Genomic DNA, 26,645 nt, shown 5'->3' on the forward strand with positions numbered 1-26,645 from the left:
CTTCTAGGCCTGCTGTTTCAACTTCCTCAATGGTTCTAAGCCTGCACTCATTTCCCACATCATCCCCTGGAAGGAAATCCGCCCTTAATAGAACCAGATACTTCAAGGTTGTAAATGAAGAAAGGATGCTACCTTTGTTTCACCATCTAATCCCAGTAATTCAGTGGGACCATGGTGGACCGTTTCCTAGGCTAGAGAGCTTTACCACAGATTCTGAAATAGGCCCCACACATCTACAGGTTTTTATACACACTGCCGTGGGAGACCAAGTCAGGGAAGGAAGTCAGGAAGCCTACCAGAGTATCTGATGCACAAAAATGGCCACCCCAGAAGGCTGAGCCATCAAGAGAAACACCCACCAGTGATGGCAAAAGTGATGGCAAAAGTCCAAAAATGAAAATAATTTGGGGGAACAGGAGTCTGAGCTAGGAACCCTCCCCCCCCATATCTTCCTACATGGAAGTTCCCTCCCACTTCAGGATGAATGGTTTTACTAAGAAAGCTGGAGGGTTTCCTATGCCCGCTCCGTATATCACTCCTTGTACAAAAGCCTGTGGTGACTTCCAGGGGCTTCCCACCAGCCGGATACCTTGCTCTGCCACCAAGGCCTTCTGCCTTCTGGTTAATCCAATGTGCCCTTCCAACTCCATTTGCCACCTGTCTCCTAGGTGCCACGGGCCCCATGCTTTTATACCTCCGTGTGCTTCCTCACATTGTCCCTTCCATGTGGCATTTGTGCTTTGCGCACAGTTACGGAGAGGTGCCTCTGCCCTCTGCCCTGGGCTGGGCTGGGATGCCTTTTCCTCATCTTCCCATCCCCAGTATCACCAAACCTACCCGCTCAGTTCAAGAGTCCCTCATCCACACCGAGTCCCTCATCCACACTGAGTCCCTCATCCACACGGAGTCCCTCATCCACACTGAGTCCCTCATCCACACGGAGTCCCTCATCACACCGAGTCCCTCATCCACACCGAGTCCCTCACCCACACCGAGTCCCTCACCCACCGGGCCACCAGACGCCCGACCTAGAATGAATCCTGCCCTCCTCTGACCCCGTGGCCTTCTCAGAGCACTTGGGGCCTTCTGCCCTCGACTCCAGTTACTTGGGTAGATGGGCAAACGCCACTTGCCCTACGTGTTTGACTGTGTCCCACCACACGTGACTCTGCGCTCCAGTTCCCTGGAAAAGGATGATTTGTCGCCTCCAGACCCTGAGCTCCACGAGGGCCAGCGCGGCGACCTGAACCAATGACTGGATTCGGGGATGCTTTACTCCCGGAATCTTCCCGGCACTTCTCGCTCACCACGTTAGCATCTGGCTCTTCGTTTCGGTGGAAAAAAAAGTTAAAAAGTAGAAGGAAAATTGCTTCGGGTCAAGAACGGGTCGTGCAAAAGCCACAGCAGGGCCGGAAGCGTGACAGTGCGGCGGGACCGCCCTTGCACGCCCTTGCACGCCCTTGCACGCCGGGCGCCGCTGTGCCCCGGGGCTCGGGCCGCGCCCCCCCCAGCCTCGCCCCGGGCCCCCGCGCCCGCGCCCGCGCCCCCGCCCGCACTCACCGTGGGCGCCCCGCGCTCCGCCCGCGCCCCGCGCCAGGCCGAGCAGCAGCACGAGCGGCAGCAGGCGGCGGGGCGGGCGGCCTGCACCCCGGGGGCCCCGGCCCATGCCGCCGCGTCCCTGCCGCGCCCGCCTCCTCCCGCCGCCCCGGGCGCCGAGATAAGGCGGCGGGCTCCGCGGGGAGGGGGCCGGCCCGGCCGCTTCCGGCGCCGCGCGGGGTCCCGGGGAGGCGGGGGCCGGTGCACCTGCTGCGCGCCCGGGGACGCGGCGGGCACAGCCACGGGGCCCGCCCCCTCCTGGGGACCGACGTCCGCGCGCTGCAGCCCCGAGACCCGAACGCGGGATCGGAGCCCGCCTGGGGCTGGGGGGGGCGGGGGGGCTCCCCGGAGGGGGACAGGAGGAGCGGGAGTCCCGGAGGAGGCAAGGGGCGCCAGGGGCGCGGGGGGAGGGCAAGAAGCCAAGGGCGCCGGAGAGCGGGTGACAGGTGGCGCGGGGCGGCGCAGCTGACCGGGGCCCCCGTGCACCGAGGACGCGGGGCCTGGGGCGTCGGGAGCTGCTTGAGGAAGTGAGCTAAGCCCCGGGGCCTGGAAAGGATGTGGGAGGGGAACCTAGGCCGCGGGGAGGGCTTCTGCAGAGGCCCGGGAGCCCCAGCGCTTTCTAGAAACGGGGAGGACCTCCTTGGGGGGGAACCGATGGCCGGGGAGAGCCATAAGCTGTGCAGCTAAGGTCGACCTCATAAACCGAGGGCAGGGGGTGCTCAGAAGCTGTAACAGGGCTATAAGCAGCGTGACCGCATCCAGAAGGGCTCCAGGTCCGCCCCGTGGGACTGGGGCTGGGGCGGCTGCAGGAACCCGGGCAAGACAGGACACGTCCGGGAGCGGGGCCTTGGCAGGAGGGCGGCGTTGGGTGGAAGCCGCTGGAGTTTATGACCCGTAGAATGTGGGGGAAAGGAAGGAGAAATTACAGGCGTCACCTCAATTTCTGGTTTGGGCAGCTCGGTGGGTCATGATGGTGATGGGAGTCACTGAGATGCAGACCCAAGGGACCGTTTGCAAGTTGGGGTAGGGAGAGGCTGCAAGGGAGGGGAGGGGCGGGGGGAAGAAAAGAAGTTCCAGTTTCAAGACTTTGACCTCCGCGGGTCTGGCCAAGAGCAGGGCTCCCCACTACTTCACCCATATCCTCACTTTGCTTTCTCTTTCCACCATGAGCCTGCTCTAAATCTAACCACCCGTGAACACACCCATATAAGGGCCAAACTTGTTGTGCAGCCTTAAAAAGACGTAGTTAAAAATAAACTGCCTGGCGTCTTTTGCAGCGGGCTTTCTTGCTAATTAATTTTTGTTCAGCAAAGATAAGAGGCTGCTTTGGGTGGGGGGAGTAGATGGGCAGTGGGGTTACAGTGGTCTATCCTCTATAATTTAGAGAAGGTTTTGTTAAGCTCAACTCTTCCTGAACTTTGAAACCATGTAATTGTTACAACAAAAATACATTCATGTAGGTTATTTTTAAACCAACCTATACTTCTCCTTCACCATCGTGTCTCCTGCAGAGTAAATAAATAAATTTAAATATATTTGTGTGCACGTGTGCGTCTATTTACACGTTTTTTTTTTTAAAACCGGTGATACAGGGGGAAATAGTCTAAAACTTGGAAATGGGCAAGTGTACCAGGTCTTTTCAGTGGGGTGCTGGGTGTTGTCTGGTAACCCTCCTGGGGATTATCTAATTCTACAGAGTTGTGCACTTTGATAGACTTTGTATTGACGAGACTATTTGATAACTCTTATAGGTATGGATAGAAATTCACTTGCAGAAAACTGATAATGCAAAAGGTTCTTGTCCATAGCAATGCAAATTAATTTTTCCAGTAGAGCTAGAAGAGATTCTTGTCAGGTGAAAATAAGATAAATCTAATAATAAGATCTTGTCTTATATGATGGCAACCGATTTTGCATTTAGCAAATTTATTTTATCACACCTAACAGAAATATATGTATATGTACAGTATATTCTTCAAATTCTCCTTTGAACCTTGACATCTTACTAGTATCCTTTGAAGTCAACATCTTGCTGAGTCTCTCATGAATTAATTAGTTGAATAAAATCTTAGGTTTTCTTTTTGTCTTTGCATGAATCATGTTTTTAATATTTTCAAAATTTTATGTTAGCACAATACATGTACTCATTCTACATTAGATCATGTGACTCTCATCAGTTCTTTTTATTGGCTCATTTTGTTGCTTTCAAACAAATAGGGTTATTATTTTTTTTGTTTGTTTGGTTGGGGTTTTTTTTGTAAAAATAATTACTTCTTACCAATGGTGAGCTCATGGAATCACAGAATGAAAAATTATCTCCTGGTTGGTATGTGTCACTAGAATTAAAACAGAGTATTAAACCAGTGTTATATTTGCAGCAGTGGGATTATTGCTGAGAAAATCTTTAGCTTAAGAAAAATGTTCCTCTTTTAAGAGAGCATGGCCAATACAGCAACATCTTTTTTTTTTTTTTTAACATCTTCTTAAAGAGATTTTAGAGAGAGCTCTTTTTGTCCATATCTAGATTTCAATGGCTTCATCAAAAACTTTTCACTTTTGGTTTCAAGATGACATTGTAACTCCTGAAAATTCTCTTTCAGTAAAGTGGCCAAAGATACACACACACACACAATTAAATATGCAACAGTGCTTTCAAACCAGAAAGGATGACATCAATGAACCAGATAGCTTTGAGGAATGTATTAGGTTACATTTGCCACATGTCCTCCACAAAAACATCCACCAAAAGAGACAGGAAGTTGAGCAAAAAATATTAAAAACATGCAATTTAAATTTTTTAAAAACTATGTGTGTACTTTGTTATTATTTGTACATATTAATATAATGTGCAGATTATATCATTTTTTTAAAATGTAATTCAGAACCACTATATAGGAATTACTGAAAAAAAAGCAAGGTACACTTCTTACCAATTCAAAGTATTTTATTTTGCTCATCTGTGTACATATTGTGCATTGCCATCAGCTCCTTCTTCAGGCCTCAGGCTTCCCAAATAACAGTTTCCTGGCTCTGCAAAAAGCCTGTCAGTTTCCACATTTTTAAAAATCATTTTAGAGGGCATCTGGGTGGCTCTGGCGTTTAAAGCATCCAACTTTTGATTTTGGCTCAGGTCGTGATCTCTGGGTTGTGAGATCAAGCCCTGTGTAGGACTCTGAGCCGGGCATGGAGCCTGCTTAATATTCTCTCTCTCTCTCTCCCTCCCTCTGCCCTCGCCCCTGCTTGTGCCTGCTCGTTCTCTCAAAATAAATAAATAAATAAAATAAAAATAAAAATTTTAAAATCATTTTATTATTTATTTTCTAAAAATTTTAAGTAATCTCTATTCCCAGTGTAGGGCTTGAACTTACAACCCTGAGATCAAGAGTCACATGTTCTACTGATTGAGCCAGTCAGGTGCCTCTAAAAAATATCATTTTAAGCTTCATTTTTTAAAAAGTTTTTTATAGGGGCTCCTGATGGCTTAGTCAGTCGAGGATCCCAATTCTTGATTTTGACTCAGGTCGTGATCCCAGGGTCCTGAGATCAAGCCCTATGTTGGGCTCCACAGTGGGCATGGAGTATGCTTGAGATTGTCTCCCTCTGCCCCTCCCACTCACTCCCACACACATGGGCACACACTCACTCTCTCTCTCTCTCAAAATAAATAGTCTTTTTTTTTAAGTTTTTTATAGTAATTTAGTCATCAGAGGGTCTTTGTATAATTAGACAAAATGCTTAAATCACAACTAAAATATTGAGATTACTGACCAATATCTCAAGTGTTCTTAAGGGACCTCAAACAGGTATACAAGGTGAAAAGAGCTTCTCAAAGTGACCCCTTCCACAACAAAATCATCCTACCTATTGGAAGCACAGAGAAGTTTCTGATAGTTCTAGGACTGCTGATTTGTTCCTGTCTCTTTTATCAACATTAATACTGAAATCTATCTTCATGTATGTTGCCGTCCAATTGAAACGTTCAACGACAACTTGTACATTTGACAACTTACAAGTTCGTAGCATCATCGTTCACAATAGCCAAAGGGTTGAAACAAGCCAAATATCCATGACAGCACAAATGGAGAAACAAAATGTGGTATATCCATACAAGGGAATATTGTTCAGCCATAAAAAGGAAGAAAATTCTGACTTATGCCTCAATGTGGATGAACCTTGATGGCATTACGCTAAGTGAAATAGGCCACTTTTAAAAGGACAAATATTGTATGATTCTGTTCATATGAGGTACTTAGAATAGTCAAATTCATAGATACTGAAAGTAAAAGGGTTGATAGTACAGGGGTACTGGGAGTTAGTATTTAATGGGTAAAGAGTTTTGCCTTTACAAGATGAAAAAAGTTCTGTGGACGGAAGGTAGTGATGGTTGCACAACAATGTGAACGTACTTAATGCCACTGAACTCTACATTTAAAAATCTTTTTTTTTTTTTTTAGGTTAATGATGGGCCACCTGAATAATACTTAGTTAAGCATCTGACTCTTGTTTTTTTTTTTTTTTGAGTTTTCATTTTATTGAGGTATAATTGACATGTAACATTATAATAGTTTCAGATATATAATGTAATATATTTGTGTATATCAGCAAAATTATCACTGCAATAAGTCTACTTAATGTTCATGTTTTTCTTGTGATGAACACTTTTAAGATCTATACTCTTAGCAGATTTATGGTAGCAATTTAGTATAAATAATATATATTTTTTAAATTTTACTGTATTTAAATTCAATTTGCCAACAGAGTGTAACACCCCATGCTTGGAGACTTTGTGGGGTTTTTTGTTGTTTTTTGTTTGGGGGGGGGGGTTCTTTTTAAAGATTTTATTTATTCATGAGAGAGGCAGAGACATAGGCAGAGGGAGAAGCAGGCTCCTCCCAGGGAGCCCGACGTGGGACTCGATCCTGGACCCCGGGATCAAGCCCTGAGCTGAAGGCAGATGCTCAACTGTTGAGCCACCCAGGTGTCCCATTGGAGACTTTGTTAAAAAGAAAACCAAATGCCCAAAATGGTGTCACTCAGGCCAAATTCCCAAATGGGGGCTTAAAACCAAATCTAACTGCAGTTTCAAACTCCCCTAGAAATGTAGTCGTAACCAGACAGTCAAGAATTTCCCCAGAAAAGCCAAAGTCTGTCGCCTGAGCCCTCTCTACCCCCAAAGGAAGGTGAGATAATCTGCATGATAAGACCCTTTGCCCTTCCCCCTAAGGGAAAGCTACCTTGCCTGGAACAATCCTGTCCTTCTGCTAATACCTCTCTTGCCCCATTCTCCTTCCCATAAAATCCTCCCATTTTGTGCAACTCTTCAGAGTTCTTCTCAACTTGCTAGATGGGATGCCGCCCAATTCATGAACCATTTAACAAAGCCAATTAAAGGGGCGCCTGGGGAAAGGAGAAAAAATGAGTGGGAAATATCAGAAAGGGAGACAGAACATGAAAGACTCCTAACTCTGGGAAAGGAACTAGGGGTGGTGGAAGGGAAGGAGGGCGGGGGGTGGGGGTGACTGGGTGACGGGCACTGAGGGGGGCACTTGGGGGAATGAGCACTGGGTGTTATTCTATATGCTGGCAAATTGAACACCAATAAAAAATATATTTATAAAAAATGAATAAATAAAGGGGCGCCTGGGTAACATTTGATCAGAAGGATAAAGGGTTCAAGGCAGGGGCACTGGGTGGCTCAGTCGGTGAAGTGGCTGCCTTTGCCTCAGGTCATGATCTCAGGGTCTTGGGATCGAGCCCTGTGTCAGGCTCCACGCTCAGTGGAGAACATGCTTCTCCCTCTGCTACTCCCCCTGCTTGAGCTCTCTCTCTCTCCCTCTCCGTCAAATAAATAAATACTCTTTTTTTAAAGCGGCCAATTAAATCTTCAAATTTACTTGGTTGTATTTTAACACTTACAATTACGCCGAACAAAAAACTGTGTCTGAAACAGATAAAAACGGGTCCCTGTGTAGCCCCCAGGGCATGTTCACACACAGCCGGCCCTCCCAGGCTGGCACGACATCCGCGAACACCGCCAGGCCGCCCGACAGGAGCCACACCGGGCAGCGGTGTCATCTCAGGCCTATTTGTCAGGACTGGGAACAGGGACGCGTGTCTGGAGCAATGCCTTGCTGCTGACGCTCTAAGTCGGGCAGAGCTGGACTCCTCGCTCTGGGACACCCAGAGACTCCCAGAGCCCCGGTGGCCCTGTGAGGAGGCGCAGTGGGATCACCCTGCCTCCTCTCACACCTGAGGCCACACCGGCCGCAGGGGGCCCTGGACCGTGGGCAGCAAATACAGCATGTGCGGCTGCACGTGGCTGCGCTGGGGCCAGTGGCCACGGGCCGGGAGGCCGCCCCACGACGCCGGGCTCTCGGGAAGGCCAGGCCCGCATGGGCGAGGGCAGGGGAGGCCCCAAGCGCAGCCAGGCCCTTCCTCCTCGGGTCCCCCTGGCCTGAGCGCCCTGAGGGGACCCACAGCCCCGGGACACCCCCCAGCAGGACCTGGAGGGGCAGCTGTGGATTCGGATACAAACTCCAGACCCCTGAGGGACCGAGCCCCAGCTGGCTCAGGGCCGCCCGTCCAGCCCCGCTGACCTCAAGAGCTGAGGCAATCCCCAGTGAGACTGGGGCTCTGTCAGGGGCCTGTCGCGCACACACACACACACACACACACACAGTCACTGCCTCCCTAGAGGAAGTCTCAGCCGGGGGTCTGTTTGTTCCACAGACTCTGAAAGGAAGCCTGCTGCCGGCCCCTTTCCGGACGCAGCGCCCACAGCCCACAGGACAACAGCCGAGGACAAGGGCACACCCAGCCGCCCGCCGCCACAGCGCACTGTGTGTGATAAAGACCAGCTGACGCACACCCGAGGCCCTGACCCTGGCCAACAGGCCCATCGTCCAAGCAGGAACACCCCAGTCGGTTATTGTGCTGCTAGTCGGGCCGGCTTCCTTGCTCACTGCGGTCTCCCGGGCCTGTGTCTTCCTCTTCTCCCTCCACCATCCCCTCCCGAAACTCCTTCTGGAAAATATCTTTGAGCATTTCTTGTGTTCTTCCTTTGGGTATTTCTTTCTTTCTTTCTTTTTTTTTTTCTTTGAGTATTTTTTTCTTTTTCTTTTCTTTTAGTATTTTTTCTTTGAGTATTTCTTTTTTTTTTCCTTTGAGTATTTCTTTCTTTCCTTCTTTCTTTCTTTCTTTCTTTCTTTCTTTCTTTCTTTCTTTCTTTCTTTCTTCTTTCTTTCTTTCTTTCTTTCTTTCTTTCTTTCTCTTTCTTCTTTCTTTCTTTCTCTTTTTTTGAGTATTTCTTTCTTTTCCCCCCTTTGAGTATTTCTTTTTTTTTCTTTCAGTATTTTTTCTTTGAGTATTTCTTTTTTTTTCTTTGAGTATTTCCTTCTTTCTTTTCTTTTCTTTTCTTTTTTTTTTTTGAGTATTTCTTTCTTTTTCCCCCCTTTGAGTATTCCTTTCACAAAGTTTGCCTGGATGGTAAACTTGCTGAATCTTTGCGTGTCTAAATAAACAGGGCCTGATTTTCTTTCATAATTTGATTATAGATCTAACTGGTGTACTATTCTGAATTCTTTTCTTTTTAAAGATTTTATGTATTTATTCGTGAGAGACACACAGAGAGAGGCAGAGACACAGGCCGAGGGAGAAGCAGGCTCCATGCAGGGACCCCCATGCGGGACTTGATCCTGGTACCCCGGGATCCTGCCCTGAGCGGAAGGCAGGCACTCAACCGCTGGGCCACCCAGGGATCCCTAGAATTTTAAATTCTAAAAAACAGTTAAAAGATAGTTTAACGGGGTCTGGGATTTTTCCCTGGAAATTTAGTCCTCTCGCGATAGTGCTGCAGAGGAGAACCACAGGCTAATTTGGTTATCACCTCCTTCCAGGTGGTGTGTCTCCCTGGCCTCCCCACCACCACCCCCAGCACCACTAGCACCACCACAAGCTTTGGGGATTTTCTCTTTCCCCTTGGAATTCAGAAATTTCATAAGGATATAGTTTTCCATTATTCTTGCCCAGTACTCATTGGACCCTTTCAATTTGGAGATTTGAGCCTTTCTTTGACAGAGACATTATTTTTTGATTCTTTGATTATCTCATCCTCTCAATTCTTTTTATGTCTATCCCTTCTGGAATTTATGGTAGGTAATTTCTAAAAGTGTGCCTGTAGCCTCCGTGACCCAGTATTTATCTTCTTCTCCTCCTCTTCTTCAGTTTTATCCACTGAATGTGGGAGACCACCCTAATTCACTAATTCCACCTGAGACTACCCTGATTCACCCTGTTCATTAATGCGACCTTCATCTAAACCTATGCTACTCTTCAGTCCATCTGTCAAATTTTTTAAAAAATAGGCTCCACACTCAGTGTGGGACTCGAACTCACGACCCTGAGATCAGAAGTCAGGCACTCCACCAACTGAGCCACCCAGGTGCCCCTGTTTCATGATTTTTGACTTTCAAATTTGAAACATTTGGAAAAAATGTTTCATTATTTTTTTCCATGGAAGTCTTATCTATTTAGAACTAGAAGTTTAGATATATTTCCACTGCCTAGGTGAGAATCTCTGCTTTCTTTCTTCCTTTCTTTCAAAGATTTTACTTATTTATAAACAAGAGACACACAGAGAGAGACAGAGACACAGGCAGAGAGAGAAGCAGGATCCCTGTGGGGAGCGCAATGCGGGACTCAATTCCAGGACCCTGCAATCATGCCCTGAGCCAAAGGCAGACACTCAACCACTGACCCACCCAGGTGCCCCTCTTTTTTTTCTTCTTAAGAGCTTTATTTTGGGACAGGGTGGGAGGAAATGGGGAGCACCTGAGTGGCTCAATCAGTTCAGCATCTGACTCTTGATTTCTGCTCAGGTCATGATCACAGGGTCATTGGATGGAGCCCCATTTTGGGCGCTACACTCAGCAGGGAGTCTGCTTGAGATTCTCTTCCTCTCCTTCTCCCTCAGTTCCTCCCCCCACTCAAGCTCTCTCTCTAAAATAAATGAATAGATCCTTTTTTTTTTTTTTTTAAGTAGGCTCCACATCCAATGTGGGGCTTGAACTCACAACCCAAAGACCAAGTCACAGACTTGACCAACTGAGCCCGCTGGGCCCCTGAGAAGCTCTGCTTTCTTAGCAGTGAGTAAGGTTTGGTTACAGTGGTCTTAGCTCCAATGGTCTTGGGGGTGGGAGGGAGAAACCGGGCAGTGGCTACCTTCTCTGGCTCCAGTGCTTTCTCTGGGAGCCTCTTGTATCATGACTCTCATCTTATTTGGGAAGCAATAAGCTTTACTTCAAATTTTCACTTGGGGGAAAAAATTCAAAGCTAGCCATTTCAAAAGCAGAAAATATGTGCAGATGTTTGCAGTTCATGAATTAATTACCACCTCACCATCACACCAGTTCCTTCTCCCTGTCCCTGCTGTCTCTGCACTTGGGAGTTATTCTGGAGTTCTAATTAGAAAGTTCACTTTTTTTGGAGATCCTCTCTTTCTGCTTTCATGGGGTTGCAGGTGCATTGGCTCTTTTACATTTTTATTAATCTGATCGCATGTGCTTCATATCTTCCAGAAATCATCTCTATGTTGGTGCTCTGATAATTCCCTGCCTGAATTTTCAGTACTGTTTTTCAGTGATTCCTTTTTTCCCCCACTTTAAAAAATTGTAGTTTAACTGACATTCACTGAAATATACAAATATTAAGTTTACATTACTACTTCTCAAGTCCCCCTCTAAGTTACTTTTAGCACTTGCTTGTGTGTCTTTCCCACTAGACATTTTTTTAAAGATTTTCTTATTTATTTGAGAGAGAGAGAGAGAGCACAAGCAGGCAGAGTTGGAGAGGAAGAAACAGGCTCCTCACTGAGCAAGGAGCCCGATGCAGGGCTTGATCCCAGGACCCTGAGATCATGACCTGAACCGAAGGCAGACGCTTAACCCACTGAGCCACCCAGGTGCCCCCCTACTAGACTTGAAGTTGCTCAAGGGCAGGGCAAGTACCACGTTAACCAGCTCTGCCTGCATTGGCAAACTCCTGGTACCTAGTAAGTATTCCACGTATTTGGGGAAGGGAGGAAAGAAGGAGTGCAGCCAATCACTGTCAGTCCTCCGTTGCCAGTGGGTGTAATATTCGCTCAGCTGCGCATCCTTGGAGCAAGCCAATGCGGAAAAGCTTCAGATTACTCATCTCCCGACATGTCTAATTTCCTGTTCATTCAAGGGCTCGATGGTTCCTAGATGATATATCCCCAGGTGGCTGTCTCCCGAACTGTCTCCAGGACTCTGTTGACACCTCGCATTGTACTGACTTGCTCGTACAGCCGTTTTTTAAATGGATATGAGCAAGAAGCTTTGAATCTGTGCCAGGGTGGGTAATGGAAAAGAAAGCATGTATTAGCCAGTTCAAAAGACTTCTTCTGCTTTGATTATTCCTGGCAGGTTTTTGGAATCAACCCTATGCACTCATAGGTAATTTTCAAATCAAATTATTCCTTCTCATCGTGGTAGCTACTTCTTAAACTCAATTTGCCAATATCAGCCACAATGTTGGGCGGACAGGCCAGAAATCTCAGACCCTCACATGTCACGGGAGGTGGTCACATGCTTTGTAAATCGCACCCGCTGCACCTGCCCTAACAGGCTCGTTTACCAACTCACCAGCTGCTGTCACAGTTCCTCTTTCCCGGGCCCCTCTCTTTCATAGGGCCCTTTCATAGGGCTTCTGTATACAATCTAGGAGACTTTGAGTCTCTTTTATAGGGCTTCTGTATACAATCTAGGAGACTTTGAGTCCAAGTGACTTAAAATGATCCAAAATGTTGAAAGCAGGGAAGCCAGGGAGGCTCAGATGGTTGAGTGCCCATCTTGGGCTCAGGTCATGATCTCAGGGGTCCTGGGATCAACCCCCACGTCGGGCTCCCTGATCACTGGGGAGTCTGCTTCACCCTCTGCCTCTGCCCCTCCCCCTGCTTGTGTGCACCCTCTCTCTCTCAAATGAATAAAACATTTAAAAATATTAAAAACAAACAAGCAAACAAAATGTCGAAAGCAGAGCTGGAGTCTATGGCTCCCATCACCTGGGAGATTCATTGACAGAGTTGACACAAGGTGGGACTTGGCTGAACTCAAGCGGTGCCCCAGGAATCCAGTTTCTCCTCTTGGCTCAGCTCACTCCTGCCTCAGTTCCGCATCAGGATCCCTGCTCAGCGGGGAGCCTGCTTCTCCCTCTCCCTCATCCCCTCCCCACCTCACTTGTACTCTCTTTCTTTCTCTCTTAAATCAATCAATCAATCAATCAATCAATCAATCAATCAATCTTTTGAAAAGAAATATTTCCATCTGGCTTAAAGAAAGGCCTATGGGGCCTCAACAAAGGGGCTTCTGCCAGGTTAGGAAAGATATTAAGAAGGAGGCCTTCAAGCAAGACCCTACTACTGAGCCAGCCATCTGCCCCCAAGATTAGATTTATTAATGTACAAAATGGTGTTTCACCATCTGATCAGAAAAGTAATGCATTATGAATTATGGAACTTTTTGGTACATACCTTGAGGAATAAACAGTGTTTATTAGGCTCAGACCAGGAATCAGAGAGTCGAGGACTTCTGTGTATTTGTTAATTTTCTTCTCAACATTCTTTTAGGACTGTTTCTTTAGCCTTGCAAGCTGTTTTTCCTTCAGGTAGTGAATCTTGGCCTTCTTCCTCTCTTGGTGGGTAGCTGTCACTGCCTGGTTCTTGCAGCCAGCCTCAGAGCCAGGTGACGGGTTTAGGCAAACTTTCCTGTAGGCTACCTATGTACAACCTTCAGGGCAGCAGGAACCGTCCTCTGCTGCTTCTTGTCACAGGGAGTGGAGCCCACCGAACACCTTGAGGTGCTGAGGGCAGCCTGCCTCACACCTTCACAAAAAATGGCTGGGGGCCCAGAAGTGGTAGTGGCCACATTGACCTCTGCCATCTTCCGTGGCCTCCTAGGAAATTGGAATGTTTCAGTACAGAAAAATTGTAAGGAAGAAAAGAAAGATTTGTCATAAAGATTAAAATTAATTTATTCAAAGGCACACAAGTGTCCTCTCACGCTAAGGATCCTACTTTTAGCATTGGGATAAGCACCCTGGAAGTCTAAACATCCATCCATGATCAACCCCATCCAGACTCAGGAAATGTTCTCTACTTCTCTTGCCCCACATTCTTGAAACAAGTGGCAGCAGCGTCCAAATGCCCTGAAAGTTTCTCACTGTATCACTAACATAAGAGGTAGATTTTTTTAAAAAAGATTTTATGTATTTATTCACGAGAGACACAGAGAGGCAGAGACACAGGCAGAGGGAGAAGCAGGCTCCCTGCGGGGGGCGATGTGGGACTCAGTCCCGGGACCCTGGGAGCACACCCTGAGCCCAAGGCAGATGCTCAACCACTGAGCCACCCAGGGGCCCCAAGAGGTAGATACTTTAAATTGTAGGAAGGATTGAAAACTGAAAGTACATAAAAAAGAGAAGACAGATTAATTAATTTATTAAATCCCTTCTCTGGGATGGCACAAATGTAACAGATTCTGGAATGATGAAGTACCATTTCTCAGTAGTGCTGACTGTCCATATTCTGTTTTTCTCCATGTTTTAGCCAATTCATGGTTCTAAAGGTACTCACACACACACACACACACAAGTACTCACAAATTTGCACAATTTTTGCAATTGCTCATGACAGCTGAGAAACATTTTGCAACATGAACAGTTCACACTGTGACTTTTAAATTTGCAAATATACAGGTCTAGTTCTAATGCAGACGAAGCATGAAGCCAGTTCTTTATGCTGGTGACAAAATGAATATTGAAGGCTAGAGTCCTGAATAGTTTTATTTTATTTAATAAGATTTTTGTCAAATCTTTAAAAGTTAAAAGTCAGTTTTAAGTGATTTTGACTTAAAATATTGATACTGACTAATCATAAGTTGAATTTACTTTTAATTTTAACAGGATTTTGAATTTTTTAGAAGACAACTTATTGAAAATGTGTAAAAAATGTAAGACTTTCATTTTAATTATGATCTACTGTTTTTGATAAAATATATTCAAATCTTGTGCCCTGTGAACACAATTAAAATCGATTTTTAATCCTGCAGGATTAGATCTGGCCCACCACCTGTTTTTGTTTTGTAAATAAAGTTTTACTGGAACACAGCTATGCTGCTCATCACTTACATGTTGTCTGTGGCTGCTTTCACGCTACAGTGACAGAACTGAGAGTTTTCACAGAAACCATATGGCCCACAAAACCTAAAATTTTTACTATCTAGTCTTTCATAGAAAAAGTGTGCCAACCTCTGCTTTGGAAGATTACTGCCAAAGGAATACAAATTATGCGAAACTCTTTAATATATCAATGTAATTTTGCTGAGATAAATTTTAAAAATTTATGGAATATCTGTCTATATATAAATTATAAATCATGAATGTCTTTATTACTTAACCAAACATCACTGGCTTCTCAACGGAACACTCCGAAGTGTGCCGGAACTGGTAAAGTCATCTTTAACAGCCTGCCAACTCTCAGCCATATAAAAGTGAGAGCTTTTCACATATTTTTCAATTTTGTATTTAGGAAGGTATGTTTTTCAATATGAGTAATTTTTATTCTTGCCCTGGGCTCTGCAGATACAGGGGGTAGGCCTGCCAGTGTGTGCTCTGAAACATGCCCATGTTCTCTGCTGAGCCTGGCCGCTGGGGCTTAGGAGATGGACTCCTGTGCCTCTGATGGGAGTTTTACAGAGGGCACAATCCCAGAACACTAACACACCCTGCGCTGTGCCCTGCTTCGGGTTGGGTGGCCACTAAGACATTTGGACACACTCGTGCCCAGAAGGCCTCTTCCCTCTGCAGTTGACTGGATGGGACCAGCTTTGACCCTAGAAGCCCATGTGAGTTTTTCCAGGCCAGGTGTGTGGGAGGCTCTGGCTTGGGGAAGAGGGCATGGACAGCTGTCCCCCCCTCACAGGCAGCCCTGCATTTCCCCCAGCAGCTGTGAAGAGTCTTCTGGCCACTGCCCAAGCTCCCCTCTGCCTGCCCAGCGGAGCCTACACACCTGCAAGGACTCTTGGTGTCTGTGGCGGCTGCATGGCTCAAAATGGGAGGCTGATGCTTAGGGCCCATCCGTCCCTGCTGCTGGGAGAGGCAACCATTCACAAAATGTTGGCAGACTTTTATCTTAACGACTGCCAGATTTAGCAAATAAAAATGCAGGACGCCCAGTTCGATTTGCATTTCAGACAAATGAAAAACGCTGTTTCAGGATAAGTATATCCCACGCAATAATATTGTGTATTATAAGTATGGTCCATGTGTCACTTCTCAGACGAGGCGTTTAAGAACTGGGCCGTGGAAGAGTCATTGCTCTTCCGCTGCTGAGGAAACTTCGCAGGTTGTGTGTTTAGATGATGAGAGAGAAGATGCAGCCCAGCTCAGAGAAATGAACTCTTATTCATAGTTGGGAAGTCATCAATTTTTAGGGTTTATCTGTTCCCATGGCATCACCTAGACCTTCCTGAGTATTACATTACTCAAGACCCTGCCCAGACATCACTCTGGCTCCGTCCTCTTCCATTGTGCGCGTCCTATCTTTGATGAGCCCCTCTCTTGCAATGCTTAATAAATGCCTGCTCATCCTCTCTCCCTCTCACCAGGGCACGAGAGCCTTGCCTTATTGGACTTTCTGACCACAGGATCTCACACACGGAGTACCTCAGTGTGTGCTGAAGGAATGAATGGCCAAGCATCTCCCAACTTTAGAGCTAGGAGTTGTCTTCAAATTTGCCTTGGGATCACCAAGGACGGTACCTCTTTAGGTTTTATTTCCCTTATTCCTTAAATAAAGGGCTGCTTCTCTTTAAATAGGTCTGCAATCTTGGGAAATTCAATTACATGTAGCTGTGTTATTCATACAGTGACCGGTAATCAGAAGAGCAAGAGATTGTGGGTGACGACATTCATTCTTAGTCACAAATTAAAAGAGAAACATGACAATGACATTTCCACTGCGAGAGAAAAGGTCACCTGGCATTCAGAAGCCCTAATTGCAAAGCTGTGTTTGCATCTTCATCATCTATACTTTCTGGGGATGTCATCGCGACGGATACAGAAAGGCTAGGGTCACTTGTTATTTCCCTAAATATTTATTATCTCTAGGTCAGTGATTCTTAACCAGGAAGAGGGAAGGGCGCATGCATATCAGAATCTCAGAATTGGGAAAGACAACAAATGTTTTGATTCTATTTCAAACACTCATTTTTTAATACAGAATATAGAGATTCAAGTGTGACATTCTAGGCTGTTAGGCATGTGGAGAAAATGGAATGGGAAAGCAGTCAGAACAAGCTGTAGGACTGAGGTGGTGCTCAGTACATATTTGTTAGCCAAAGGGTGTTATTTGTGTGGCATGTTTGGTACCATCTGTGCTACAGCTCCCACTGCAAACACAAAGTAAGTTTTCTTTGTTTTAAGGGGAGTGGAAGTTTTTATTTTAAAGCAAATTCTGATTTGCAGTTCTTAGGATGGGGCAAAAAATAGAGGGGGCTTGAGGAGTACCGAAAGGTAAAGACCCAGAGGCAATTATGTTTGAAAGTTTGCCTGGAAAGGGGAAGATGAAAAATACATGGGTAAGCAAAGGAGCTTTGGGAGTTTTATTTCCTCGTTTTAGATTGGAGAGGCTCGAGCATTTTAAAAAGGAAAACCCAATACAGCAGATGAGGTGGAAGAAGCAGGAGAGAACAGACGATGGGTACAGATAATGTGTTGTGGATAGAGCGAGATCTCGGGGGGGGGGGGGCACGAGAGGCTGAACAGACAAGGGAAAGGGGATAAAAGGAGCAAAGAATCCACGTGACTGCATTGAGTTTGAGGGTCCCTGGCAGGTTGCTGGGAACTTCAGGCCATCACGGTAATCAGGCGGTAGGTAGAAAACCGGATTTATTTGTGTATTTTTATGAATATCTGAATGCCAATGCTAAATTTGTGCAAATTTCTGCAGTTTCATACTGAAGTTTGTGGGTGGCCAAAGAAATTCACTCGGCTAAATTTAGAGACTATTATCTTCCTTCGGGGTGAGGCTAACATTTTCAAACTTTTCACAAAAGGCTAACTTGCAATCGAGCTTGTTTTGTTTGGAATATAGAATTGAAGCCCTGAAGACTCTATCTGAGATAGAAAGGCTCAAATACCAACCTCGTTTGCTCCTTGAAGCATTTATAACAAAAATCCATTAGTAGATTATTCAAGCTGATATTAGAATGTCTTTTCATTTTCTCATCTTCATGATGTTCTAAAGGACAAGAATTTTGAAACTGGTTTCCAAGAAAAACAAATTCCAACCTCATTCTAATCCAGCTGCAGGATACGCTCAGGCTAACTTTTCCTTGTGTGTGGGGAGGTAGAACCAAATTTCCTTGTGAAATTTGATGGAGGGGGAGCGTGGCCAGAAAAAAGCTTTAAGAAGGGCTTAAGGGATGCAACTTTGAGTTAGTTGCATAAGAAAACATTTAGAATAGCACACTGGAGAATTTAGGGATAAAGTAGTTCCCTGTTTATCATAAGGAGAACCGATTTTGGGGGATCCCTGGGTGGCTCAGCGGTTTAGCGCCTGCCTTTGGCCCAGGGCTTGATCCTGGAGTCCCAGGATCGAGTCCTGCGTTAGGCTCCCAGCATGGAGCCTGCTTCTCCCTCTGCCTGTGTCTCTGCCTCTCTCTCTCTCTGTGTGTGTCTCTCATGAATAAATAAATAAAAATCTTAAAAAACAAAAAAAACAAAGGAGAACCGATTTTGTATGCCATTGTATCATTTCCGTCAGTGTATGATGCCAAGCTGATTTGTCTGCACTCTGGCTTTGTACACCAAGCAGGGGCAGGCTGTGCCTTCCATCAACCACGTAAGATGCAAGGCTTGTTACACCCAGTGCTCACACTGATAGCACCTTACTAAGATTAAGAACACAAATTTTTAATTTTTTTTAATTTAAAAAAATTTTTTAATGTTTTTATTTGAGAGAGAGACTGATAGCACAAGCGTGAGAGAGAGCAAGCATGAGAGAGAGCACAAGCAGGGGGGAGGAGTAGAGGCAGAGGGAGAAGCAGACTCCCCATTGAGCAGGGAGCCCGACATGGGACTTGATAAGGACCTGAGCCAAAGATAGATGCCCAACTGACTGAGCCACCCAGGTTCCCCAAAAGCACAAATTTTTTAAATACCAAAAATATACTTGTTCTCAAAGATTGCTGTTGCCTTATTTTTAGCCACAACGGTTACATTAGTATAAACCTAATGATGCTGAAAGGAAGGTAGGGGAGTGAGATTTGTAAGTTTACCAAAGAGCTGAGAAAAACTAATCTAAATAGAAAAAGTAGTGCTGAGAATGAACATGGGTAGAGGGATAAGGAATAGCTGTCCAAAGAGGCTCCAATTCAAATTTCTGGGACCTCGGAGTGGCTCAGTGGTTGAGCATCTGCCTTTGGCTCAGGGTGTGATCCCGGAATCCTGGGATCGAGTCCCACACTGGGCTCCCTACATGGAGCCTGCTCCTTGCACTGCCTGTGTCTCTGCCTCTCTCTGTGTGTCTCTCATGAATAAATAAATAAAACTTGAAAAAAAAAATTCTGGCTAAAGTTGGAGGCCCTATCTGTTTCCATGAAGAGGGTGACTTTAGGATAAGCAACATTTTAATATGAATGCAATTTAGATTTCTAGCTTTGGGTTTGAGATGGATGGGCAAGATTTCCCTTGTCCACTTGACCCGTTTATACCCACTGAGTTCATTAATTCCAGATGACTCCCCAGAACTCCTGTGGATTGCCTGGTGTCAGAGTAGGAACATGGCAAATCATGAAGCTTCCTCTAGCTTTATGCTAATTTCCATCATTTTCTGGCTAAACCACTGTTTACCTGACACTTCTCTAAAATGATGGTATAATATTATAGAACTTATCCCTCCTTGTTTAAGACATCTTTGGGGATCCCTGGGTGGCTCAGCGGTTTAGCGCCTGCTTTTGGCTCAGGACGTGATCTTGGAGTCCCGGGATCAAGTCCCGCGTTGGGCTCCCTGCATGGAGCCTGCTTCTCCCTCTGCCTGTGTCTCTGCCTCTCTCTCTATGTCTATCATGAGTAAATAAATAAAATCTTAAAAAAATTTTAAAAAAATAAAAGCCATCTTTGAGCTCTTCCTAACATGCAGCAAAGGAACAATCTTTCTCCCCAACTGGATTTTCTAGCTTCATCCTTGTATCAGGGCTACACCCTTAGGACCTGAGGGAAAAAGGAAATATCTACTCACTGGAGGCAAATCTAGAACTTATGGATCATTTCCCAGACTGTTGGATGACTGTTCAATAACAGATGACTTTGGATAACATTTATTATATTGCAGGCACTATCTTAAGTACTTTATATGTAGTAATTCATTATTACCTCACAATAACTATATGAGAAAGGGATTATTATTATCTTCATTTTTTTTTTAATTAAGGTCCTTGCCCAATGCGGGGTTTGAATTCATAACCCTGAGATTAGGAGGCTCACACTCTACCAAGCAAGTCAGCCAGGCCCCCTCTATCATTCTCATTTTTAGAGAGGCAACCAAAGCACCAAGTGCTATGGGCTGAATTGTGTCCCTTCAAATCATATGTTGAAACCCTAACCTCCAATGTGACTGTATTTGGAGATATGGCCTTTAAAGAGTAATTAAGGTTAAATGAGGTTGTAAGTGTGGGGCCCTAATCCAATAGGACTGGTGTCCTTATGAAAGAAATGAGGAAAAGAACAGGGAAAAACGACACAGAGCAAAGGCCATGTGAGGACATAGCAAGAGGATGGCTGTCTGCAAGCCAAGGGGAGAGGTCTCAGGAGAAACTAAACGTCCTGACAACTTGATCTTGGATTTCCACCCTCTTCCAGAACCGTAAGGGAATAAATTTCTGTTGTTTATTTATTTATGAGACACACAGAGAGAGGCACAGACACAGGCAGAGGAAGAAGCAAGCGCCACGCAGGGAGCCTGATGTGGGACTCGATTCCGGACCTCCAGGATCACACCCTGAGCCAAAGGTGGCGGCAAACCGCTGAGCCACATGGGCTGCCCAAATTTCTGTTGTTTAAACCACCTAGTCTGGGGTACCTGGGTGGCTCAGTCGGTTAAGCATCCGACTCTTGATTTTGACTCAGATCATGCTCTCAGGATTGTGAGATCAAGCCCCAAGCCGGGCTCTGGGCCAGACATGGAATCTGCTTAAGATTCTCTTTCCCTCTCCCTCTGCCCGTCTTTGCTCCCCAAAAATGAAATGTCAAACCACCTAGTCTATAGTATTTTGTTGTGGTAGCTAGCTAACTAATACACCAAGACACTAAGAAATCTCCCCAGGATCACACAGCTAAGTGGTAGAGCTAAGTTTTGAACCCAGGTAGTCTGGCTTCAGAAATCACACTCTCAACCTTCTTCTGTCTTCACCAATGAATTAAAGTCACACTTCCCTAATAGAAATAGAATGTAAGCCACAAATTTGAGCCATATATGTAATTCACAACTTCCTAGCAGTCACATTTTAAAAAACAGATGAAATTAATTTTAATAATGTATTTTATTTAACCCAATGTACTGACATTACTTCAGCAAGTAACCCATATGACGTTATTGATGAGACATACTTGGTACTTTTGTACCAAGTCTCCAGAACTGGGGGTTTATTTTATATTTACAGAGCATCTCAATTTGGACTAGCCACATTTCAAGTGCTCACAATAAGCCACACATGGCTAGTGGCTGCCATATCGGGCAGCGCAGGTTTAAAGCACTTTCATGGCTCTCCACTAGGCAGTAGAGAAAGCCAAGACTTCACCCACGTTTCTAGCTTCAGCTCATGCCCGTCCTAGCTTCACACTTCTTAAACTCCTTAACTTGGCAATACTTAAATGTTAGCCTTCCACTCAGAGCATGCTGCTTTTCAGCTTGGCATCTTTGTTCATGCTCTCCCCATTGTCTGGATGCTCTTCCTCTCATTCATCTGGCCTCCTCCCACCCTTTGTATGATACTCAGACTTCTCTCCTGCAGGAAGCATTCTCTACAGCCTACAGCAAATTGGATACCTCTTCTACATGTTTCCTCATAACATTTCATCCTAATTCATCCGGACATTTAGCTCCTTTTATTACACTTATTTGTATCTGTGTCTGTCTTCCTGATTATAGCAGAAGGAAAATACTTTATCTCTGTGCCCAGCACAGAATCTGACACATAACACGTGCCAGTAAACGTGTGGAGTTAAACTGAACTTAGTACACATGCTTTGGTATACAAGATTCTTCATCTTGGTAAACCAGATTTTTCCTCAAATCATGAGGAAACCAGGCACAGTCCTCTTGCAGGGGAAATATGGGTAGACCCCAGAGCTACCAAGGGGTAAATGTGTATGTGGAGGTGCAGTTAATGTCTCTACAGTCTCCACCAGACTCCCAAAATAAACATAAAATCAAAGCAAAATCAAACTTTCTATGCAAAAGCAGTGTCAAAAGTCGGCTCTCCAAATATCACCAACATTATCTGTTGGGAAGACAAAGCTAGTTTATTGCTTACCTCCGTAAGCTTTGAAAAAGCTTTGGCAGTATCTCAGATGGCCTCAGGTTTGGGGGAAGTAAGGTCAGAATTAAGTGGAAATTTGATTTAAGGCAGGTTTTTCAAAAAAAGGGTGGGAGAGGATCTTAGGATTGGGTAAAAGTCACAATTTCACAGTTGAGGATTGGTTGGAAAATAGTAAGGTAAGCATCTGAAGGGGAAGGACTCAAGGAATTGGCAGAAATGATTGCTTTCTGCTGCAAACTTGATGAGTATTTCTATAAGATCTTATATGAAAAATCAAACCATTTACCTACACAGGAGACTCCTAGAAAAATAAGTCACCCTAATGAAGACGAAAGAATAGCAAAGCCATGCTAATGAAGACAAAAGATCCTCACTACACTGACTTAGAGGCTTCTGGCTAAAATTGGGCTGGTGAGGACTGGCCCAAGAATAAGACCTACTCAAGCAAAGAGCTTAAAAGAGCCTGGCTAAAGTTTGGTCAATGGGGAGCATCCCAGGGTCCTCTTGGCTTGCCCTTCCCAGCATGGAACCATTGCTTCACAAGCCAGGGCAAAAGTGACAGGGTCCCAGTACTCAATGTGCCACACCTGAAGAAGAGCCTCCATCCCATGAGGGACTGAGTGGAAGAAGAAAGCCTCCACCTCTTGATCACACTGGACTTAGCCTCAGTGGCTGTGGGCAGGATGAGAAAAGGTATTGTTCTGCTTCGGGGGGATGTTTTTGCTTTCAGCAGTGTGGGAGCTGGGAGTGGAGAGAGAGCCATTTTGGTTCAAATATCACAGTCTCACCTTTCTTATCAAGTTTTTCACCTAGGTGCTCTTCCATAAATATTTCCTTATGTGCTGTCTGCCTTTAGAACCATTTCCGGAGTCTGTAATTTTTATTTTTTTATTATTTTATTATTTTATTTATTTATTTATTTATTTATTTATTTATTTATTTATTTATTTATTTATAGCTTTCACTTTTCCTGAGGGGCAGGTAAGTGGAGTTCCTCATGCCATGGTGCCACAAGTCAACCTTCAGAACTATTTAAGATCCTGGGCTGGCAAAGCTGTTCAAAGAGACTTAGGATGAAGGACAATATATATTAGATTCTAAATGGTTTTTATTTATGCAAGGAAAGTACCTAAAACTTTGATCTAATACATAATTGATGATTATATGATAAACAATCGTGTTAAGTTAGAGGTTAACTTGGAGAAGACCACTAAGGGTGTGATTTAATAAAAACATATCCAGCAGAGAAGAGAACCCCAAATGTTATGGCTTAATTGCCTGAAGATTAACTGGTTTTATACTTAAATTAGAAATCTCACTTCAGAATTCGTTTTCCTCATTACATGAAACACAGCTTGTCATCCTGCCAGCTCCTTCATTAATGAGTTAAATAAGACTTAAACTCATGGCACTATTTTTGTGTAAGAATTAGCTTTTAACAATTTAAGAATTTTATTTTCAAACCTTTGCAGACTTAATTCTGGTATTTTTTTTTTCCTACACAAATAGCACAGATCCCAGTCAGTAAGATTAAGGAATAGTTTTTCTGAGACCCCGGTTCCTAAAGTCCTGAAGATTCCCTAAGCAGGGTCAGGAGCTCTTAGGGAAAAATGGTTATGGGCTGGATTGTGGCCCCTCCCCTTGACCACCATATATATTAAAGTCCTAACCCCCAACACCTCAGAATGCGATTGTATTTGCAGACAGGGCCTTTAAAGGCTAATTCAGGTAAAATGAGGTCAAATGGGTAGACCCTAGTCCAATATGAGTGGTGTGTTTATAAAGAAATTAGGGGACACACACACACACACACACACACACACACACACAAACTGTGAGGACACAGAAGGCAGCCATCTATAAGCCAAGGGGAAAAGAAACTGAAAACTACCAAAATTTTCATCTCAGACACCTAATTTTCAGAGCTTTGAGGAAATAAATTTCTGTTGTTTAAGCCAGACAGTTTGTGGTACTTTGTTATGGCAGCCCTAGCAAATGAATACATTGTGCAGGAGAATATTTTGGCTTCCGTAGGATTGACCACATGTAAGAAATCCTAAGCTTTTGGGGGAGATCATGGAAGAAGTTATGGCTACCCCAAAAATGTGTATGTCAGAACCAATAGTTTCAGTAAGGTTCGGATCCGCAAATATATACACTGTAAAAGATAGCTGTGCTGTTGGGAGTTTGTCATCAAATTCCCAAACCCCTGAAATAGAGATGTTCTTGTAGGCTGAGGTAGGGCCCCCACTTCTTTTTTTTTTTTTTTTTTTTTTTTTTTTACGATTTTATTTGAGAGTGAGTGAATGAGCAAGGGAAGGGCAGGGGGAGAAGCAGACTCCCCGCTGAGCAGGAAGCCAGATGTAGGACTAGATCCAAGGACTCTGGAATCATGACCTGAGCCGAAGGCAGATGCTTAGTGGACTGAGCCATCTAGGCGCCCCCTCTCCATTTCCTTGAGTATTCACTCAGCTTTCTGTACATTTCATTGATCAGCTGGCAGCTTGGTTTAGACAAGGTATTGGCCTGTAGTAACCAGTTTGCTGTCCAGCAAGTCACCAGACACACAAGTTTTATCTGCAATGGTCTTAGCAGTTTTATTTCAGGGATGGAGGATGGGGACTGCCAAGAGAAAGGATTTAGGCTGGTTCTACCATAAACTCCTACCAACTGCAAGAAAATGGCAAGTCTTAATAATCTACTGTATGGTGATCTCTGTATGGGTGCTTTGCTTAGGGAAAACCTGCTCCTTACTGAACAGGGGCTATTAGAGTCCTACAATCTCTTTAATCTTCATGGCTTTATTTGTAGAATTCAGGGTAATTAATCTAAAAGTAAGCTAACATGACATACATCAAGCACAAAAGCAAAGAGGTAATTCTGTAGCTCTTTTTGAAAAAAAAGAAGGCTTCCCCTGGAAGCCCTGTTCTGAAAATACAGATACTGTGCCTATTTTGGAAAATCTGAGCTGATAGTCACTGCTCTTGGACCATATTGAGATTTTTAAAACACCAGATTTCAATAAATCAGATAGATTCTTTTATATATGTATATTCACTTGTTCAACCAATACTTATTGAGTATATAGGGCAGTGTAGTGGTTTCTGGACACACAATGAATTTTAAAACAGCACCATGACCTTGCCTTCATGGAGCTTATGGTCTAGTGCAAAAAATGGCTACTAACCAAATGATCATGCAAGGACAGTAATAACCAACTATCGTTTTATCAACCTGTTCTAGTATCAAAAAGGGGCCCTTAATTTGACCTGAAAGTGGATGCAGACTAGCTTTCTGTCAACACAAAGGACACAGACTTGGCAGTCATACAAATCGCATTTTTCACATCTGAGAACCAGCCAGCCACGCAAGGACAAGGCTGACCTGATACTGAGATTTAAAGAAAAAAATTCCTGTTACCCAAAGAAGGAAGAAGGGGAGAAGCAAAAACCAGATAGATTCTTTAGAACTAGTTTGTAAGCCAGTATCATGCTACAAAAAGACACGCCAGTGCTTTATACCTTTACTATGTTCCTTGATGGCATGGCTGGAGTAACTTTAACTTTGTACTGTCCCAAGCAAACAAGTATCTATGAAACAGTCTACATGAAAGTACAGCAATAAAAGGCATGAGGGTGAGAGAATCATTGAAACAATCCTAAACCTTTTTTTTTAAAATAAGCTTTTATTCCTAAATAGTTTCCTTTCTCTCATATTTATAAGGACATGCAGGAAATCTGTAGGCTAAACAAGGCAACTATGATTAATATATCAAAAATCTTTTGCAAAAGAATCACAAAATAAATTCAAAGATAGTATAAAAATAATAAAACACTAATACACTGAAACACTTATTTGGGGGATCAAAACAACTGAAAAGCAAGTTCTTTGAAAATACTTCTGGTGAGGATGGAGGATAAAAAAGAGAAAAGGCAGAACAGAAAAAAAATAGAGATTAAGAAATACTATAGTTGCGGTGAATAGGCGGCTCAGTCAGGTAAGCATCAGACTTTTGCTTTTGGCACAGGTCATGATCTCAGGGTCATGAGATCGAGCCCCACTTTGGGCTCTGTACTGGGTGTGGAACCTGCTTGGGACTCTGTCCCTTCCCTCTCTTAAACAACAAAAAAAGATTTCTATAAACAACTTTTTACCAATCAGTTTGAAAAGTATTATATAAAATGGTTTAACAGCTAATAATCTTCCAAGTGGAAGCAGAGAATGAGGAGGGACGCATATACAAAGCACTGAATATGAATTGTACGAGTTAGGTGACAGCAACACGAAGTTTCTTATACTAGTCTACTTTACAAATGTTTGAAATTTTCCATAAAAGCACAGTCTTAAAAAGCAACAAAGTTTTGGAGGAGAGAAAATAAAACAATCATTTCAAAAAAGGGGAAGTAAAGGGAAAGAATCAAGTGTTTATTTTGT

At 44.3% G+C, this 26,645-nt stretch overlaps 1 protein-coding gene across 1 annotated transcript in view; it reads right to left on the reverse strand.

Moving 5' to 3' along the window:
* The window catches only part of SUSD1 (sushi domain containing 1), a 130,174-nt gene extending 128,508 nt beyond the window's left edge, over window positions 1–1,666 (reverse strand). The window contains exon 1 of the mRNA XM_038553300.1: window positions 1,561–1,666. Coding sequence (XP_038409228.1) covers window positions 1,561–1,666 — 106 coding nt within the window. The remainder of the gene's footprint in view (window positions 1–1,560) is intronic.
* Window positions 1,667–26,645: the final 24,979 nt, after the last annotated feature.

Source organism: Canis lupus, chromosome 11 (genome assembly GCF_011100685.1).
Source record: "Canis lupus familiaris isolate Mischka breed German Shepherd chromosome 11, alternate assembly UU_Cfam_GSD_1.0, whole genome shotgun sequence".
Taxonomy (NCBI): domain Eukaryota; kingdom Metazoa; phylum Chordata; class Mammalia; order Carnivora; family Canidae; genus Canis; species Canis lupus.